Source organism: Indicator indicator, chromosome 1, assembly GCF_027791375.1.
Source record: "Indicator indicator isolate 239-I01 chromosome 1, UM_Iind_1.1, whole genome shotgun sequence".
Lineage (NCBI taxonomy): Eukaryota > Metazoa > Chordata > Aves > Piciformes > Indicatoridae > Indicator > Indicator indicator.
Window position 1 is genome coordinate 30340324 of NC_072010.1, and position 21815 is coordinate 30362138.

The 21815-nt window shown below is 43.7% G+C and overlaps 1 protein-coding gene across 1 annotated transcript in view; it reads right to left on the bottom strand.

Moving 5' to 3' along the window:
* Positions 1 to 21815, bottom strand: part of SETDB2 (SET domain bifurcated histone lysine methyltransferase 2) — a 62691-nt gene that overhangs the window by 20463 nt on the left and 20413 nt on the right. The window contains exons 13-18 of the mRNA XM_054398898.1: positions 16102 to 16381; positions 13501 to 13739; positions 11445 to 11564; positions 8393 to 8500; positions 6741 to 6874; positions 3927 to 3973 (exon numbers count right to left, since the gene is read on the bottom strand). Of these exons, the coding sequence (XP_054254873.1) occupies positions 3927 to 3973; positions 6741 to 6874; positions 8393 to 8500; positions 11445 to 11564; positions 13501 to 13739; positions 16102 to 16381 (928 nt within the window). The remainder of the gene's footprint in view (positions 1 to 3926; positions 3974 to 6740; positions 6875 to 8392; positions 8501 to 11444; positions 11565 to 13500; positions 13740 to 16101; positions 16382 to 21815) is intronic.

Sequence of the window (21815 nt, forward strand, 5' to 3'; positions counted from 1 at the left end):
GATTTCAGCTGGGATAAAGTTCATTTTCTTCCTAGTAGCTGGTCCAGTGCTGTGTTTTGTACTTCGTCAGAGATCAATGTTGAAAACACGCTGATGTTTTAGTTGTTACTAAGCAGTGCTTTCAGTAAGTTAAGGACTTTTCAGCTTCTCATACTGCCCTGCCAGTAGAAACCGATGGACACAAGAAGCTGGGAGCAAAGCAAGGACATTTGACCCAAATGAACCAAAGGCAATATATTCCATGTTGTATGACATCATGCCCAGCATATAAATTGTGGGAACTTGGCCAGGAGACACCAGTGCCTGGGAACTGGCACTGGCACCAGTGGCTGGGCACTGGTCAGCAGTGATGAGGAATTGCATTGTGAATCATTTGGGTTTTGTGTTCCAATTTTGTAATTATTATTGTTGTTATTTTATTATTATCATCGTCTTTCTTGTCCGTCCTGTTAAACCATCTTTATCTCAATGAGTTTTACTTTCCTCCCCACCTCTCCAACTCTCTCCCCCCATCCCAGTGTGTGCAGGGTGTAAGTGAGAAGCTGCATGGTGCTTTGCTGCCAGCTGAGGTTAAACCATGACAGCACCCTTCCCATTTAACTCTACACCCTCTGGACAACACTCAGGAAGGTTTTTCCTGTTAGAAATCATCCTCACTAAGAGCAATGAGGAGCTAGTGTTGGTAAAGGAAGGCTCTTGAAACAAGTTGGGGCTTTGGGTACTGGTATCCAAATGTACATTTGCATTTTTCGTGGCCTCATACTTTGCCCAAAATAAAGGCTGCACAGCCTAATTTGGAGCACTTCAGGAGACACTGGTGCAGACACAAAGTGTTTCTTGCTGTCTACAACATCTTTGACTTGTGGTAGCATTTTCTCACCCCTTCCTGATGTTTGCTTTAGGGGATGCCTTACAAAAGCAGAGGAACACAGTCTGAAGAGCAGCCCAACTCTTCCTGCTCCCCACAGTGCTCTCTACTCTTCTATTTGTCACCCTTTACTCTGGGCACCTCCAACATTTCCAGTTAAGCAGAAGTTGGATCCTGATTTCAAGGGGAAACTTCTCTCCCATCCCTGCTGCAGAGTTGCAAGGAGAGCTCTTGGCCCCTAAAGCACCCCATCCCCTTCCAACTGTACAGCAGAGACCTGGTGCTTCAGCACAGGAACGTTTCCTGGACCAAGAACAAGGCGATGTTCCTTGACCTCATTTTCTCCAAGCTACCATGGAAAACAAGCCTGGAGAGGAAGCCTTTTTGTACAAGCTCCTGCCCCCACAGCGCCCAGCACTGGCTCAGCCTGCACCAGAGGAACAGCTGAACTACTTCAACCAAGACGGATCCTGAAAGTCAAAACTCTACCATGGAACCACAGCACTTCCATCTCAGCCCATCTCCCTCCCTGCCCTGTGTAGATGTGCAAATGCCCTCAATGCAGGTATCCTCTGCCTGCCCAGATGGGCCAGAAGTGGGCCCAATCTCTTCACTGATGATCTGGACAAGGGGATTGAGTCCATCATCAGTAAGTTTGCAGATGACACCAAGTTAGGAGCAGGTGTCGATCTGTTGGAGGGTAGGAGGGCCCTGCAGAGGGACCTTGACAGGCTGGTTGGGTGGGCAGAGGCCAATGGGATGAGATTTAACAAGGCTAAGTGCAGGGTTCTACACTTTGGCTACAACAACCCCAAGCAGCACTACAGGCTGGGGACAGAGTGGCTGGAGAGCAGCCACGCAGGAAGGGACCTGGGGGTGCTGGTTGATAGTAGGCTGAACATGAGCCAGCAGTGTGCCCAGGTGGCCAGGAGGGCCAATGGCATCCTGGCCTGTATCAGGACTAGTGTGGCCAGCAGGACAAGGGAGGTTATTCTTCCCCTGCACTCAGCACTGGTTAGGCCACACCTTGAGTACTGTGTCCAGTTCTGGGCTCCTCAATTCAAGAGAGATGTTGAGGTACTGGAACGTGTCCAGAGAAGGGCAATGAAGCTGGTGAGGGGCATGGAGCACAAACCCTATGAGGAGAGGCTGAGGGAGCTGGGATTGTTTAGCCTGGAGAAGAGGAGGCTCAGGGGTGACCTCATTGCTGTCTACAACTACCTGAAGGGAGGCTGTAGCCAGGTGGGGGTTGGTCTCTTCTCCCAGGCAACCAGAAGCAGAACAAGAGGACACAGTCTCAAGTCGTGCCAGGGGAGGTGTAGGCTGGATGTTAGGAGGAAGTTCTTCACAGAGAGAGTGATTTGCCATTGGAATGGGCTGCCCAGGGAGGTGGTGGAGTCACCATCCCTAGAGATGTTCAAGAGAAGCCTGGATGAGGCACTTAGTGCCATGGTCTAGTTGATTGGATAGGGCTGGGTGATAGGTTGGACTGGATGATCTTGGAGGTCTCTTCCAACCTGGTTGATTCTATGATAGTACCTGCTACTTCAGCCAACTCACCAGCAGACACTCCTGCCTATTCTGAGTGCCATGTGTGCTTCTGAGAGCTACTCAGAGGCAGAAGACATTGGGCTTGGGGAACCAAGTGTCATTTACCTAACTCTCACAACTGCCCCTCACTTCCTGGGGTACAGCTGCTCTCTCAGACAGAGGTGGGAGAAGCACATTGAGAAGGCAGAGCAGACACTGCCAGCAGAACTCGTTTGCTCCTCATAAACAGAGGGTCTACAAATTAGGTGTCTCCAGAGGTGATCTTCCAGAGAAGAGACTATGCATTGTATATGCAGCACTTGAAGTCACTAAGGCCTTCAGCCTCCTATTATTTAAGTCTTCCTTATGAACGAGGTGGCCTACAGGGCTGGACCTAATGCCTCACACTCTCATCTTAAAGTGGAAACAAAGCAATCCTGGCCCTGTCTAGCACTTGGGCAGGAGACTACCCTGGACCACAGACAGATCCAACAGCCTGACAACTGTTAGAGTACAGAACTTATATAAATGAGTTCCCTGCACAAGGAGGGAATGCCAGGACTCAGAACTGAGGGTAAACTAAAAGAAAAACTACTCAATGAAATAAGAAGCTGCATTTGATTAGTGAACCATAGCAATACCAGATGTTAAAGAGACTATATGTCTGTTCTGTTCTAAGTTCCAGACTGGTTCTACAAGTAGAAGTTTAAATAATAATCACCTAACCCACTCCTTGTGTGGCATCAGGATAGAGCCAGACTTGGTCAAGATTAGCCAAAGTTTGCCACACTTCACTGGGAGCACACCACTAAGGGTAAGCCAGTAGTGTGCACAGTCTGACTGAGATGAACTTCAAAGTGAAGGCTGGTCCCAGACCCACTCTGTTCTGAGTAAGAACATCTGCATTAGGTTAAAGTCACAGCTTTAGTTAATTCAGTGAGATTCCTGACTACCTCTGAACCAGCCAGGACCAGGACTGTCAAATGAAGCTGCGTTTCTGTAACAAAGGAAGCCATCCTTAAACAGGGGTTGTACAACCCTTTTGTTAGGCTCAAAAAAGCTCTTTGGGATCCTTCAGAACGAAAGGCCCTACTGCTACCAGTGAATACAGAAGATGCAAATGTGAATGCTTCAACATATCTACCAACAAAAATCCCAAGATGCCCACTCTTGTACCAGCCCTTTCTGCTCACCAAGTGAAAGCTTGTGCACCCCTCATGAACATGGATTTTACAGGCTGCTTAAGCCTACCTGCCTGCACAGAGTGAGAATAATTCCATAAAAGATCACATCCATAATATTTTGAGTCAGTTCTGAGGGAGATCTGGGGAAGACCAAATATAAACACTGCATACTTCATCAAAAAATCCTCTTGATTTTTGTGTATACACATGGATCTCAACCAAACCACTCCTGCAAGGTTAGAAATCCACCATTCACTACAGAGGTGGAGCAGCATTTATTTTGTTCAAATGAGTTATTGACTGCAAAACAAATGAAATGAATGAAGTCATTAAAAGAAACTCACCATAGTTATTGGTCCTATTGCCTGGGTCATGTTTTGGGCAGAACACTCTAAAATTTAAGTTCAATTTTAAGAAAAAGAGAACAAGTATTAATAAATATGTAAACAGAGTTATGGTGACTGATTTTAACAAATGTTTCCCCCTCTTCTCATCAAATGTAAACTGAAAAACACTTCCAAAGTTCCCAGGATTTTTGCTCCACATTACCCACCTAGGAAAGCACCTCCTGTAAAGTCACATATATACAGGAACTTTTGTCTGTACTTTTAGAGTTTCAGGCCTCTGAACATCTCTAAATTGCCATTTGCATTGCTCTGCTCTGTTTGGACTTGTTCACTGTTTTAATCCTGAGTCAGACGCATTTCATCTGGTGTGGTGATCATTGTGTCAGAGGTACTCTTATCGAAATGCCTTTCTAAAATGAGATAAATGCTGTCAAGATGAGGTAACACAGCACTAATACTGCTTGACTGTAGCTACTGCAGTCCTGCCCCCTTACCCTGTACCACTCAAGCCAGGCTCAGAACCCCTTTACACATATCTGCTCACCAGTCAGCTTGAATTTACAAACCCTGCATGATGCACTAGCAGAGTCACAGGGCAGTGCACCACCATGCACAGTACGAGTTACGTGCTTGGAGATCTGTGTCCCTCTCTTTTTGCTGCCTAGTGCTGATAAAGTGGTCCCCAAATCCTGAAGTAGTGGGGCAACCCTGTTTGAGATCCAGTAGCTTAAAGCTGCTCAATCCATACATTCCTTAAAGACTTTAGTATTATGCGAGATGGGAATATTTTCTCGAGGTCAAAGAGAGCAATAGGAGATCACTGGAAGTGGCAAAATGTGATGAACACAGCTGGAAGCTTTCCTTAAGTCCTTAAGTCTGGGAATGTGAACTGGTTATCTAAAATATGCCTTTCTTACAGAAGGATCCCAAATAACTTTTTTAAAGGAAAACTGCATGGTCAGGAGTTGTGGTTTAGCTGATCTCTACTTTACAAATCTATTTGCCAAGTGTTAGGAAGCAACCTTTGAAAGGCAACTGCACTTAACTAGGCCACTTTTAAACTATTGTCATTCTTTTATTTTAACAAAATAGAATCACAACCTTAGAAACGCAGTCTGTTTCCTTGACAAGCCAAGTTTTTTTCAATGAAATTTTGATGCACAAGCCCCCCAGATTTATGCACACCTAACAATTCAAGCAGAAAGATCAGTACTGGATGCACCTTATTTATGTCCCTGAACTTCTAATATTACCCTTTGGAGGTTTGGGGTTTTTTTCCCCTCCCCTCTCTATAAGTCTATTATTTCCCAATTAAAAACAGCCTTTATAAGTAAACTTATAAAGAATAGACTATATTTTGCAAGACAGCAGTACAAATTAAACTTGTTTCCCCATCTCTACTCTTAATAGCAGCCACTTCCATAGCAGGGTAGCCTTTCCCTCTTTCTTTTCAGCTCTATGTTTTGATAATCACTGCTCATCATCACAATGATGGCAACTCAGAATTAAAAACCTACCACCTCTCCCTCTAAGGAATTTTCTCTTTTGATACACTTCTGTGAGTTATGTTTCACCATGATAAAGTGCAGAAGGCTGTCAATCCACAGTCACTGTTTTTCAAGCCTTGTTTGTCTTTTCTCCAGTAATTTCAGGCTAGCTACAAATGTTATGCTTTAATTATGCCATTTATACTGTACAATAGTCTCTGGGTTCAAATCCCTGAAACCTGCCTCACCATCTTTCTCTAATTCAGGCCTTATTCATCTCCAATACAGGCTGCTACAGATTCTTGTATTTCTATATAGGACAAGCAGCTAGTCTCACATGGGGACTTAGTATAAGGCATTTATAAAGGTCCCTCTTCCAAATTTCTAAAGCAATGAGCTCAGAAAAACACCAAATCAAGCTATGTATTTAACCACTTCTTTACCAGTTTGTATCTAGACCTTTATCAATCATGTTCATTTCTCAAGGTCTTGATTTCAGCCTTCTTCAGCTTAAGGTATCCTTCCTACAGCTATGATGAGAGCCTCTTGCTCACTTTGATGAGCTCTGCCATATATTTTGTAATCATTAACTAAACGTATCTTCACTATACAGCTAGGCTTACAGACATGCAGAAAGATGTATCTATATTGGGCAGAGAGCCCCACTGAAGGAGCCAGGAGTGCAAGTGTCTTGACACAAAAGGACCCATCCTTCACTGCTACTGAAGGCTGTGCCAGTCCAACTCCTCTTCCTGAAGGAAGTAGATTAATGTGGTAGATCATCTGATCATTAATATTGCCTGGAATCTCTCTGGTTTAAAATTTACTTAGTCTAATTGTGTTAATGCTAGCAACATAACTTGAAATACTAAGTCTTTGGTGGGAGCACAAAACTTCCTGCTAGCACATGGAGATAAAATTACAAGAATTCACCTAATATAAACAGATCCAGAAGTACTATAGCCTGCTCTGTGCTCAGATCACATTTAATGAAGCTTCTGAAGCAATAAAAACTGAGAATTTGAGCAACATTAATAAAAATTTGGTCCTTGAAGACAAGTAAGGACTTGATCTTTCTCAGTTTTGGCCTAGTGATCACTCAGGTGTGTTACAGGCTCAAACACTGAACAGATTCCTTCCCAACGCTGTGATGTTTTCCTGTGAAAGGAAAACATGACCCTGTTGCTTGCGAACAGAGGATCAAGCATCACTTGAGAGGAGAACGTATTTTCTTTTAAAACAAACCCTTTAAAATACACACAGTTGTAAACTCTGTTCCTGACACCACCACCACAACCTTGACAATAATTAGTTGGTTCAGTACCGGTAGATTCCTTTTGCTTGATCTGTTTCTATTGCTGCATCATCACAGAGCGCACAGAAGTAGTGGTAACTTCGGCGGCAGGCTCGCTCTTCACATCCCACAGTGGCTCCTTTCTTGCGACAGAAGCTGCACACCTAGAACAGGGTGAGAGGTTCAGCAGGTGAGCATTGATCCAGTCTGAGGTGTCCCTGCCCATGGCAGGGGGTCAGAACTAGATGATCCTTGAGGTCCCTTCCTACCCTAACAATTCTATGATTGTATGATTACAGACACCTACTGTTAAAGAGTTTGAATATTATGAGAGAAACAAAGTTTTCCAGAGAATTCCAGAATATAGGAGGCTGGACAAGATACTATGAAAAACATGTTCATCCCATCCCATTCGCCTGCAATTACTATATATATGGGTCATAGTGTGTTCTTTGATCTCTCCTCTTTTCCCTCTTTGCTCCTTTCTGAGCTTTGCTTTTACTTCTCTCCACTGACCAACTGTTTGGGTGATTGCAGTGGGGGAGGTAAGGCAACATTGGCCTTCAGGCTGCAGCATACAGTGGGGTCTGGACTATTGTCCAGAGGAGTGCTGTGTTGTTGTTGAATTACATATATATATACATATATATATATATATAATTCAACATATATATATATTTTTTGTATATGTTTATTTATTACCTTTTGTCCTTTTATATTTAGTTTGCTTTAGCAAATAATTTCTTTTTACTTCCAAATTCTGTGTAGTGCAGTAACTTACTCCTTGGGGTAAATTCCAACATGGTGCAAGATCAAACCACCACTACACCTACTCAGAATCTTCCCATCTGAGGCAAATGCCATCCTCTGTGGGAAAATTAAAGCCTTCATTGCAATTTGCCTCTGTACAACTAACTCATCAGGCAAGTCCACTCCTGCAAACTCTTATCCTGGTCATTATTTCAGATGTGGGTTTTGTCATGTTACTTCTATTTCATACTGATGAACTAGTAAGAGCCATGTGAGGGCACTGGGCAACTTCCCCCTCCTCTCCTAAATCTTGCTCAAGTTATTTCAATACCTATAGGTATTAGTATATTTATGTTTTACAGGCTAACTTTGTAATGAAGAGTTCCACTCAGGATGTAAGGGATAAGGACAGCTAAAGACAAAGCCAGTAAAAAAAGCTCATATAAATAACCTTCCTTCTGCTAAAACTAGAAGACATTTCCCTTTACATTTATGGATTATATAATTGTTTCAGGTACTGCCTTATTCCTTTAGCAAAGACTTAGGAAACAGACTAAGGACTTAAAGGCAAAAAATCCCCCAAACAACACCTGTGCGCCCCGCCCCCCCCCCCCCCCAAAACTCCAACAAACCCAAAACAATAAAACCAAAACCCACCAACTAAACAAAAAAACCCCACAAACAAAACAAAGAAAACAAACAAAACCCCACAAAACCCCAAACAGAACAACAATAAAAGACCAACACGTTTTCATATGAAATTAACCAAATATGAAGTTAGATCAGTGTTTCTATCTCTTAATTTCCCTAATCTTAGTAGAACAGAATGACCAAGCACTCTTCTGATTTTTTTTTCCAAGCACACAATAGACCAGACAGCCTTCAGTACTACGGGACAGGACTATGTGCAGATTCAGAAAGAAAGTCCTTACCAGCCGCCTTCCTCTCTTGAGTTCTTTCAACACTGATGCCACATCAAACCTTATATCCAGATTATCTGGGTTATATTCTTCAGATTCCACAAATCCTGAGGAAAATAACTAAAAATAAAAGGTGATATTAAGAATTAAAAGAGAAATTCAGTGACCAGTGCAGAAAGGAGTGAACTACAGCTTTTCTTCTTGCACTTGTCCTACCTAAGAGGTAAAGCTGATTTTTCTGTTTTTAAGATGTTTCACCTACAAGGAACGAGCTGTGCTTAAACCTTTCCCTAATCAAAAGAACTTCCCATCAGATTTCACGTGATCTGAAAGTGAACTAAGAAAACATAATAAGGTGAGAAAATCAATTTAATAAGAAGTGTGAATGAAGAAAGTCTCAAAGTCCAAGCTGCACAAAGGAGAAGCTCTTCAGCTGACAGACCTCCACACTTCAAACATATTGTTATCTGCCCAGCCATTGTTGCATTGGATGCAACATTTCTCTCTAATAAAATTTCCCTACAGTCCAATGCTGAGAACAGCTGACTGCATGAGAAACAGAACATCATACAAAACCCAGCAGAAACCCACAAAAATGCTTACAGGAATATCTGGGCCACTTGAATTCTCATCAAAGTGTTGAGTCATGACCGTAAGTGAGGAAGGGGAAATTCTTTGTAACTTTTTTCTATAGGGCTCATTCCAAACAAGTGAGCTACCTTTATGCCAGTTGACACAGTCTGTCTACTCAGAAGGTGACAGCTAACTGCAAAAAACTCAAAGAGCACAGAGAAGCTTAAGGCAGAGAAATCAGTAAAGTTATTGTAGAGGTGGGGAAAAAAAAAGTAAGTTTCAGCACTAGAGTAATGTTATAACCCTAAAAAAACCTGTTTCAAATAAAACCTGTACAAGTAACACTGTAAAATAGGTATGAAATATCAAAATGTTTCTGAAACAGTCTGCTAAAAAAAAAAAAAAAAAAGTAGTAGAAAAATAAAGAAGTAAACATAAAACCCAGGAAGGCTGGAATAGTGAAAGCCAGAAAGCTGTTCCAGCAGCAGACACCTCCTACCTGAAGTGACCCTCGCTGAAGGGAGAACATAGCATGTGTAACTGATTCTGCACGCCAAGAACCAGCTCCACTAAGATCCCAGAATAAAGAGAAGGCACACTAAGAGCTTCACAAATCATTTTATATAATCAGCTTCTGATATTTTATTCCTTATTTATGTAAGGCCATAAGAGTCGGACAGCACATTGTCTCAAACCTTGCCATCAGAAACTGGGACAATAAGGTAGCCCAAAACGTAGGCTAACGTCTTGACATGAGTTTGCAGTGGCCTGCCTGAGAGGCAGTTACTGATTCCAAGAATGGAATGTAGTCACAGAATGCAGTCTCTACAGATACACAGGCACAAATGTTCTGGGAGGGGGAGTTGCCTGCTACCAAGAGCACCTCTGTTGCCAACAAACTGTGTAACTACACGATACATATCTATGTATCTATATATCTATATCTATCTCTATTTCATATATAGGACATATATACATATATATGTAGTTATATATATAGGATATATTCTTACAGCTGCTGTCCAAGAGGATTGATGATGACAGCTATCTTGGCATGGATGAAGAAATTGTGAACTTCAGATGAATTTTGCTCATTATAATACAGAAACAGACCTCCTGGTCAAAAGCTACCCACCTCCAAGGCAGACCATGCCTCAGACACTCCTCCCTGGGCATGCATGGAAGCCTCACCCGAGAAGGGCAGAGACTGGCAGAGACTCATGGGCAGGGTGTGTTGCAGAGCATAAGAGAGCTTCTTAGCAACTGAACTTTGGAAGCTTCCCCCACCAAGAACCATGACAATTGGAAGACAACCAGCAGGACCCTGCCGGGACCTGGGACCATGTGGAAGGGAATAGATTTAAGGTTTCTAGGTACGTACTTTCAGCTGCTCATGACCTCTGTATAGCCCCAACCCAAGATCACGAATGTGGTCACCCGAGAGCTTGCTTACTTTGTAGAGTAAAAGTTTTACTTGTTAGACTACTGAACTATAGATAAAAAATGAGACAGAATAACCATTGCCTGTGGCCATTGAGCTCTCACTCGACTTAAAAAGTATGCAGTTTTGGAAGGTCAAGAAAGAAAGAAGTTGTTTCGAAACCTGACAAGAAAGAAGAACAAATGAGAACAGACTGAATGTTTATGAAATTCTGTCAAAAGTTCTAAGAATTCCGAAGATTATGTATGCTCTGATAGAATCATACATATAGAGATAGTTGTACTCTGATTCTTTGTCACTCTCTGAGGAGGTGACCCAACGGTGCCCTTCCTGCTAACCCCTCACAATAAAGTGCTGTTCAGAGTAACACATCAGAGTTCGAGTCTCGTTTCAGGGTACAGCAGGAAGCTGCCTCTTTCGTTTTCTGCTTCAGACCATAGGGATGTCTTGGACCACTGGTGGTAGCTACCAGTCTCTCACCTCTCTTTACCTTACCTCTCTCCTTTGCCTGTCACCCTTTCTGCCTATGTCATGCCACTTTATGGGCAAAACAACAAAGCTTCAGTGTTCGATTGAAGCAAGCCCCCTTTGCACTTCAAGACCACAGAAAACAAACCATCACGTGTCCACTGAGTGGACTGCGACATAGGCACAGCCTTGATATAACAAGTGATAGGAGTATTTTCCTGCAAAGGTCTACATAACTGCACAAATTTCTGTGGTCTGAGAAGCGTCATTCAATTTAGGGTCTGAAGAAAATCTATTCTACTGGTAGCCTGCATGCATGTTTAGAACCACTGCTCAGCAACAGACACACAAAAGCACCACAGACCAACTTGCCCAACTGTGCAGCCAAGTCCTTCCTCGCAAAAACTCTGTTGCTTTCTCGCAAGCCCTGTTGCTTTCTATAGCTTCCCAACCTAATGTAAATTTGCTGGTTCAAGTAATCAACTTTTTAATTCAGACACTCAAAAACAGACAATCAGTGGAAACTTCCCCTTTAGCCCTTGTCCATTTCTCTTAGGTACCAGTCAACTAAAAGCCACTCACCAGACAATTCTGATGTGCTGCAATACTTCGGTCCTTGGCAATATACATAACAGAACCAGACTCCCCATCTGGGCAAAATGCACACGTTCTTCTCACCATCTTTGCCATTATCTGGAAAACCTAGAGCAGAAAAACTGGGACAAAACACAAGGCAATTAATACAACTATCACACATCAAGCAGCATGAATTGCTCTCTAACTGCTCCTTCACCTACATCCGCTGAACCTTGGTGCTTCAATCCTCCAGAAACAACTACTGGTAGAAAATGCAAAGCCTGCTCTTGGGACAGCAGTGGGGTGGAAATCAGGTCTTGTGAGCTCCAGCAGTTGTCACTAACAAGTTATAAGGGGTAATAAAAGAGTTTTCAAGCTTGCTCAGCAATACCTGCTCCAACAATAGGCCCAAGAGTAGGCCAGCAAGTCATGTCCTAGATGTGAAATCCCTTTTATTTGGGGGAGGTCAATTGTTCACAGCAGTGTTTTCTTTAAGCTAGATCTGCCACATGTGGGTATCCAAGTCAACCGAAGAGAGAAAAATATCTGTCCCCACACTTCTCCAGTGCATTCCAGGAGTTCACAAAAAACAAGGAAGAAATACACATTCCTACTGTAAAAAGGCTATAGTAAAGAAGCATAGAGAGGCTTGCAAGGAAAATGGGGTGCAAGAGTCAAAATGAGATTTGTACATTCTCTGTCAATGAAGTGGAGCGCTAAGATGAGTGAGGATTTTCACTACACCCTAGGATTTGCTCTTTCTGGCCATATCCACTCAAATCTTAATTGCTCATCTTCACAGTCTCTCTTTTCCCCCAGCAGCTGCAAAACTAAGGTTAGCTAGCTGCTTCACAAAACAGTCTAAATGCTTCTGGATCAGCCTTTACCCTCACTCTTTGCTCACAGTTTAGAGCATGACACCACACAGGAGTAGAAGTTTTACTTTGTCTGTGGTTTCTGTTCAAGTCCACTGCAGGTATCTTCAACAACTTCCCACTCCTACAAGATGAGATACTTCAAACTGCTCTTTGCTGGAGATGTCACCTCTGATAGCACAAACTCTGTAGTACAAAGGTAAGAAAAGTCTGCTCTTACTTCCAAGAAATAAGAAGACTTGAAGTAAACTTACTCTACTGAGAGAGAAGCAGCAAGATACAAGTACAAAACATGTAGGAAGTCTCAGTCTCACAGTTCAGCAAACCCCACAACCATTGTGTGGCCAGCCTCTGGTTTCATTCCTTCTCATATCCCTTCCATAAGACAGAGCAGGCAGTCTCAGGTGCCTGGCTCTCTTGGCACTGAGAATTTATTCAATTGCAGCAAGTTGCTTTGCCTCTACACAAATCCAGGTTCCTCCTCCAACTCCCCACCCTTCTATCTCTTGCAAGCAAGGTAGGGTAGGGACTAATTCCCAATATCCACCCATATCACAACTATCAGATGAGTCTCAGAGCTTAAGCAATAAATATGATATAAACAAACAGAAATACAAATAGAAATGTATAGAAATAGATATATTAGAAATAAAAAAGAAAACAAAGGCAGAAAGAAATTAAAAGCAGAATGAGCTAAGGTTTGCATTGTCTAGAATGCAGGAAAAGTTCCCTGCACCTGAAATCAATGCAGATGCATAATCCCTGGTCAGATCTGATCAGAAGATCCAGCTCTAGAAACTTTTTGAGGAAGAGACTAAAGGTGGAGTGTATAGTCCCTGGTGTTCTCACAAGCTCAAGAGAAATCCTGGTGCTGTGGAAGAACAAGAGGACACTCCAACAAGGTCTGCCTTGGGGTTACTCCAGCACCTTTGCAGGAACTCTGAAGCAGGAGGAAGACAGCTCTTGGTCATTCCTTACTGCAGAAGCAGCCAGCCTGCAACCACTGCCCTGTTTAGCTCAGCACTCTGTCCCCCACAGGGGTATTGCTTTGGCTCTCTGCTCTTTCTGCTACAGATTACTGTCAGGGAAAGGATACTGAGCTAAATAGGGCAATGGATCTGGCTGGCTTCTCTCAAGTAAGGAGGGGAAAGACTAAGGGCAAGGTTCCAGTTTAATAGCTTAATTACATCTTGACTAAAAAGCTCCTTGCTTTCACAGGTCTTAAGACCACCAGTCATACACTCCACTTGACACTCCAGAATCTCCAGAATCTGTCTGACAAGGCTCCTCCAGTAACACTTGTGACAACACAGATCTGCTCTACTGTCTCTACTTCCAGTTGATGAATCTGAAACATTTAACTGCTCCTCATACAGAAGCCACTCCACATCTTTGACCCGTCTTGTCAACCACTTCTCTACTCCTGCTATGTTCCCAGAAGAGCAAAAAACTTTCAAGAGGGTGGGCTATGATTCACAAAGTTACAACGGCACTCTGTGTTGTTGTTTTAATAACTCTTAGTATTTCAACATCCTTTTAGACTGTTTCTGAACACAGAACTGATACTTTCATAGAATTACCTATAATAGTCCCCCAGATCTTTTTCCTAAGCAGTTATCAGACAGGGCATCAGCATTATGATTGTTGCTCTGACACATGCATCGTTTTCACCTGCTATTTTATAGTCAAATCACTCGCTGTCACAAAGTCCTTCTGCAACTCTTCACAGCCAGCTTTCATTTTCACTGCCACAGAAGCAGACTGCAGGAACCTAAGGCCACTAATTCATCTGTAACATCTCTTCCACTGCCCTCGCTAACGACAAGGCAAATAAAGCTGCAAAATAGAAGACAAAGAGAAGCAGGTAAGGGGAAGAAAGTGTCACATGCCCCTGTCTGCTTCTTCAGTATCTGTGCTCTTTTCTACAAGAACACTTCGTTCTTAGTCCATCACAAACAGCAACAAAATGAAAAAGGAGGAAACGAAACAGAAAGTAAAATGGGACAAGAACATCACTCACAAGTGTGCAGGGATATTCCAACTTCAAATACATCTTGATGAAATATGACCAGTTTGTCTTTGTTTTTCCTATACAGAGCCAATTTTGAAAGCATCCCTGCATGTAAACACGTTTTACATAGGAGGAAACTAAGACACAGAATGTCACTCTGCATATCCATAGGAGAGTATGGAAAAGAACTCAAGTCGTTTGACTTCCAGTGTGCTACTGAAACCCACTGCCATAGCTCCTGTTCTCCTCTTCACTCCAGTATATTGAAAGATTTGATCTATTGAAGCAGTGAGAAAGAAGGAAACGTGTTACCTTACACTCACTGTGTTCTCCATTTGCGCTTTGTGGGGAAAGAAGCACTGCTGGTCATATCTTAGCTGGCCAAGTTACACAAGCCCACCCCCTACACTCATCCAAGATTCCCTGAAATTAGCAGCATAAACACATCCAGGCTTTGCAAGGTTTTTCGTAAGAACACCAAAGAAATCTGTCTTTCTGATCATCTTTCACTTGCTATAGGGCAAGACTATTAAAAATTAATTTCTTTAGAAAGGTAGATTCAAATGATGGCTGTTAACTGGAGGGCTCCTCATTAGATCTTAACTCTCACCTATTTTCAAAATCACAGAATCATAGAATGCCTGAGGTTAGAAGGAACCTTTGAAGATCATCTAGTCCAACCTCCCTGCCATTGGCCCAGGCAGTTTTGACTAGATCAGATTGCTCAAAGCCCCATCCAAACTGACCTAAGACACATCCAGGGATGGAGCATCCACAACCTCTCTGGGCAACTGGTGCCAGGGTCTCACCACCCTCAACATAGAAAAAAAATTAAAAAAAAAAATCAATTCCTTCCTTATGTACAATCTAAATCAATCCTCTTTCAGTACAAAATCATTGCCCCTTGTCCTGTCACAACAGGACCTGAGAAAAAGTTTCTGTCTGTATTATAATGCACCTCCATATATTGAAAGGCCATAAAAGGTCCCCCCTGAGCTTTCTCTTTTCCGGGCTGAACCATCTCAACTCTCTTAGCCTTTCTTCAGAGAAGAGTCATCCCACCTTTCTGACCATTCTCATGGCCCATCTCTGGACACTCTGTGTCTGTCTTGTACTGGGGACCCCAGAGCTGGATGCAATACTCGAGGTAGGAGACGTCTGAACTTACATTGTTAGAGGTCCTCAGTCACTCCCTGATATTATTCTTAGAGTAACACCTTGCCCTCTAGAACGTGCTGCTTCTAGCATTTTAAACAAAACTTTATCGGTTTTAAGAGACTTACGATTCCTGTCTCGCTAAACCTTCTAAATGCTACACAGCAGAACTTGGAAGAAGAAGGATTTTGATCGACTCTGCACCTAGACACTGAGGCAGAGCTGGGATGAGGTCTTCCTTCAGGCTCCAATGCTTCAAGGCCTAGCAGGGCGCGTTGCGACCTAGTGACTCAGTCTTCAGTCTTCTGGGTCGGCCCAGACTCTCCCAGCGGTGGCTCTGTCTGAACATCCTCCCATGGAGGCCCGGTGGCGGGAGACCTCCCGTGAAAACGGCCACCATTTCTGAGGGAAATGTGGCGGCGTCCGTACAGCCCCTCCCCCAGCCGGACCCATTTATCAAGACGCCGGGCGAGGAGGCGAAGCCTAGGGTGGCTTCGGCTCCTCCTTCCCCGGTCTCGCAGTGAGACTTACCGCGATGCAATAAATCCAGCCGCGTCCTCACGGCCCGGCCCGCTCCCGCCGCCACTTCCTCAGCCGTTCCTGCTCTTTCCCTTCCCCCCACCCAGCTCTCCCGCGCGGCAATAGGCGTGGCCGCCGCCGGCGCGGAGCCCGCTCAGGGCGCACGCGCCCGGGTCACAAGGAGCATGGTTCCGATTGGTGCCTCCTCCCCGCTGCTGATTGGCTGCGGCTCCGGCGCGGAGGAGAGCTTGGGGTTGGGGCGCGCCGCTGCCTGTCACCTGGTAGGGGAGATGAGCGTTTCCCCCCGCGCTGGCGTGCCGGGTGGTCGGGGATCGACTGTTCGCTGCCCACGCCCAGCGCTCCCAGTGGCCGCTGTCGGGCAGCTATTTCTTAAGGGATTTCCTCACGAGGAAGGGAACATCTTGCACCTTCCCATTGCCCCCGTTCATTTTTTGCACGTCCATTAACCAGGACAGGCGGCCGGCAGGTGAGGAGCCCGATGGGACAGGGAGGCCATATCGGTGCCCACCATGGGGCTGGCAGAGTGACATCTGACTAAACAGCTGATTCAAGAGAGGAGTCAGACAGATCTGGACAAGGTGATACGAACCCCACAACCATCATACGCTTTTGCTCGCTCAGTCTCTCCCTGGTGAAGGTGGCAGCTGCAGTGCACTAGCTCCATACCCAACTGTAGTGGTGCTCACCCAGCACACGAAGGACTGTGCTGCCAGTCACTGTCATTGGTTGTGAGGTCGAACACAGGTTTGTCCTCGGGCAGCTGGGGATGTACGATTTTCTATTGTGCCAGGTGCAGAGCTTTGCTGGTGCTTCCCTGTTTGTAAACCTGATGGTTCTTAGGCTGATCCTTTCCAGCTACGCGCTGCCTGTGTAAGCAGATGACAAGCGTATGTTAGCAAACTGCAAACCCCAACACAACCCTGGGAGAAGCTCACTGCTCTGCAGGTCTCAACACAGACCTCTGAGAGACTCCCTCTTCCTGCATTATAAGATGCAATGATTATGCAAGCTCTTTGAACAACAGTTAGTCAAGGCTAAAGGCAAAATCGTGCCTGTGGGACCAAGGCTTAGGCCTACCTGAAGTTCCTCTGTGCTGTGTGAGGTAATTAAACCCTAGGTTTCCATCCTCATAAAGCTCACCAGCTAGTAACAGACACATTCTGGCCTATCAGGAGGCCACATCAAATGCAACATGGTTGCATTTACTGGCCAGTTTCATTCCCTGTTTTTTTCTGTACTGCCAGCATCGTTTCAGCTAGTTTCCCAAATCCCTTTGCACCTGCCCAAGATGCAGCATCTCAGAGCTAAGAAGCCCCTGCGTCCAGGCTTGCAATTAGGTTGCATCTATTAGCCAAATAGTGCTACACCAGTTCCTCACTCTCTTATCTAGATGGTACTCATAAATGAGTCAACTGAATTCAAGCACCCTCACAAGTACATAAGATTTAACCTAGGAAACTCAGTTCAGGTGACCCTAAACTGTCCAAGGAAGTAATCCATTCTATATACATCCTATTCACAGTATAAAGCTAAGGGATCATGAGGGTCAAGCTCTCTTCTTCAGTGGCTGGTGTTTGAGGAAGGCTCACTTCATTCTGCATTTGATCCAGAATCCAGCTCCTGTATCTAATTCCCATCTGTCACTGAGTTCACTCTGGGATTCCCCCAGTGCCTGCCCCCAGCCTCAGCGGTGACAGTGACAATGATGTATGTGCTGTGAGGGTGTTTGAGTTTGGTATTATTTCTGTATGTATTTCATTTTACTGTTATTATTTTTATTAAAGTAGTTTTAGTTTTCTTCAATCCCCAAGTTTTTCTCCCATGTTCCCTTTCTCCCTTTGGGAAGGGAGAGGGTGTAATGGATACTATCTGTCACCCACGTAGCAACCAGCTCAGGCCTAACCCTTGACACTAGTGTATCCTTGCATGGAGAAGGAGAAGAAAGAAGTACCAGCCTGAATCTAATACACCACAGCCTGAATCTAATATACCCCAGGCCGCTCCTGGGGTATACAGTGCAGCTAAACGCCTTACTGACTCTTCTGTGCTTTGCAAAAAATATGGGACTACTAAGCCAGCTGTAGTACCCGGAAAGAGACCCCCTGCCTATGTCCCTTTTCAAAGATCGCAGATTGATTTTGCAGAATTACCCTCTGCGATGGGGTATAAGTACCTGTTAGTGATTGTGGACCAACTCTCGTACTGGGTGGAAGCATTTCCAGCGAGGAAAAACGATTCCAAGACTGTGGTGAAAGCTTTGTTACGAGACATAATCCCGAGGTACGGCATTCCAGAAGTAATTGATTCAGACAGGGGCCCGCACTTTACTGCCGCAATTCTAACACAGGTGTATGTCGCTTTGGGTATAAAAGCAGACTTTCATACACCCTATCACCCTCAGTCTTCAGGACAGGTGGAATGGATGAATTGTACTATAAAAGATAAATTAGCTAAGGTTATGGCAGAGACCAGGTTAAAGTGGCCAGAAGCTTTACCATTAGTCTTATGGGACTTACGTACTACTCCTCATGCCAAAACAAAGATCAGTACAGCTGAGGTCCTCTTTGGACGAATTTTGGCTGTACCAAGTACATATTTGTCGGCTAAAACTGCTCTTTTGGAAGGGGAGGAGGCTGTGACGCAGTATTTGCTGTACCTTTAGAACAGTTTTAGCCGTATTCGGAATTATATGTACTGGTACAAGTTTTCAAGAGGAAGAATCGATTGGAACCTAAATGGGAGGGCCCTTATTATGTTTTGTTGACCTCTTTTTATGCAGTGAAAATCGAAGGAAAGGAGGCCTGGATCCACCATTCACAGGTTAGAAGAGCTTGACTGAAGAAATGTTTTGTATTTCAATTGTTCTGTTATTAACCTTTGGAGGGGCGATCTGTCATTATTATCAATTTAGTCTCTCTCATTTTCTGAATTATCTAATCGAACTGAGACCTATAAAACCTCTTGGCATTTTGCGAATAGCTCACGTTTAACCTTTATTAGCCCATCAATATATGATAGGAATGGAAAACTCTACACATGTCCAAATTGCCGGCCTGGATGGCGAAGCTTACAGATGTTTTACGATTCACTTTTCTGGTATAACCCAAGCCCAATTTGAGCTGATTTTGAATTTTGTATCCACCCTAGATTTTACCGTAATTCGGACTCAGACACATTTAATCCTATTCCGAGGATTGTCCACAAGCGATCTGATTTCTTTTGTCAAAATCACATTCGTCTTAGTGAACCAGAGAGTGGGATTGGAATTTGGTGCCTGGGTTACCATAACAGGAATTACTCCAGTAACCCATGTTGTTAGAAATTCTCCTTGAACTTAACAGATAAACCCTTTACCTTAACCATTGACTATTTGAGAGGATGGCAATGGAGACGCCGGGTTAAAAGATCTGTTCAAACCACCTCAACATACGAATTGGGTCATTTTAAACATTGGCAGGATAATTCACATGTCACTTTGATGCAACGATTTGTTGCTAATCTGAATGTTTCTGATTGTTGGTTATGTTCAGCAATGCCCAGATCAGTTCATCATGGAGTCAATTTGATAGGCATTCCCATTCCAGTAAACACCACGCTGGGATATCTGTGGAATAAAACCTTGCATGTTGACAACACAAACATGCATATGATTACCTTGGCCAGACTAGAATTCACAATGGAACATATATTGAGTGTATTAGCAGACGTGATTCGGTTAGTTGCAGTCCCCAGAATATTAGCCAGTATGTTGGAAATTGGACATTATCTTGTGATAATACTACCAAAATAGAAGAAGAAAGTGAAGGATATAGTGTTGTGAATGTTCCAGGAGTCTTCTGGTTGTGCGGAGATAAGGCTTATAAAGCTTTGCCATTCAAATGGGCTGGGAAGTGTACCCTTGGAGTTGTTACCCCTGATATTGAGATATTCCCTCTGAATCTTACAGATTTGATTTGGCACAGGTTATATATTTCATAGACGAGACGATCAATCCCAAATCCATTAATAGAGAGACCATCTAGATTTCATGCCTTTGTAAGATGGTTTATACCAGGACTTGGAGTGAGTGAATTGGAAAAGGCAATTCTAAATGTACCAGGGGAAGTTGAAAAATTGGCTAATGCTACTGCAAATGGACTAATGTTGATACAATCAGAGTTGAAAAATTTGTCACAGATAGTGTTGCAGAACCGAACGGCCCTGGACATTCTACTAGCTTCTCAAGGTGGTGTTTGTACAATGTTTAATTCCAGCTGTTGCATGTACATTGATAAGAGCAAACAACTTGTGACTGAAGTAGGGAAGATTTGGGAAATGAGCAGAATTATGCAACAAGTGCAGAAGGATGACACATCATGAGGAGTGTCCGAACTATGGAGCTGGATGACATCCTGGATGCCAAACTTTGGAACCATAGTCAAGAAGATTTTGATTATTGTATTTACCATTATAGTTATCATGGTACTGTTTTTTGTCTCTGTTGTAATCTTGTTAGTCGACAGCAATATCATTATAGGTATAAGTAATTGGGAAATTACCAAAAGAAAATGGGGGACTGTAGAAGGGAATAGATTTAAGGTTTCTAGGTATGTACTTTCAGCTGCTCATGACCTCTGTATAGCCCCAACCCAAGATTACAAATGTGGTCACCCGAGAGCTTGCTTGCTTTGTAGAGTAAAAGTTTTACTTGTTAGACTACTGAACTATAGATAAAAAATGAGACAGGGGGAACATTGAAGAATAACCATTGCCTGTGGCCATTGAGCTCTCACTCAACTTAAAAAGTATGCAGTTTTGGAAGGTCAAGAAAGAAAGAAGTTGTTTCGAAACCTGACAAGAAAGAAGAACAAATGAGAACAGACTGAATGTTTATGAAATTCTGTCAAAAGTTCTAAGAATTCCGAAGATCATGTATGCTCTGATAGAATCATATATATAGAGATAGTTGTACTCTGATTCTTGGTCACTCTCTGAGGAGGTGACCCAACGCTGCTGTTTCTGCTAACGCCTCACACTAAAGTGCTGTTCAGAGTAACACATCAGAGTTCGAGTCTCGTTTCAGGGTACAGCGGAAAGCTGCCTCTTTCGTTTTCTGCTTCAGAGACATTCAAAACCCCCCAGACACATTCTTGTGTGACCTACTCTAGTAGGGAGGTTGTACTAGATGATCTTTTGAGGCCCCTTCCAATCTCTAAAATTCTGTGATTCTGTGAGTAAACTGAATTGTTGTGCTCCTGGATGCTTTTCAAATGTCTCTAGTGTCAGACCTATAGTCACAGCAACAGCTGGCCTATCTATTAAGAGGTAAGTCCAGCAGCCCTTAGCCCCTCTAACCTCCGAGGGCCAGCAAGAATGCAAGAGGATTCATCTCTTAACAAATGTATCCATCACTAAATGCAACAAATGTTTATACCAGAGCTGCATCAAGAGTGGGCTTGCCAGGCAGTTGAGCTTGTCTCTGGAGGTTTTGACATTGCCTGATGTTAGCCTAAGGCACAATCCCTTTGAGTAGAAACAAATCTTCAGTGAAGCAAGAAGCAACTGAGTTGAATGCTGACTGCTTCTAACACAGTGGTGCTCCTCAGTGACAGAGGGATGGAGGGGGATTGACCAGGGCAAGAGTGGGTGGCTCTGATCCTTTGAAAGGGTGCTGCACCCTGCTCTTCTGCATTTAGCCCTGAAGGTGCACAATGAAATCATACACAAATCCATAGTGTAATGACTGGCATGAAAACTGAGGAAGATTTTGCTCGATCAGTAGGTCAATCTCTCAAACAGGGCTGTGGGAGCGAACTG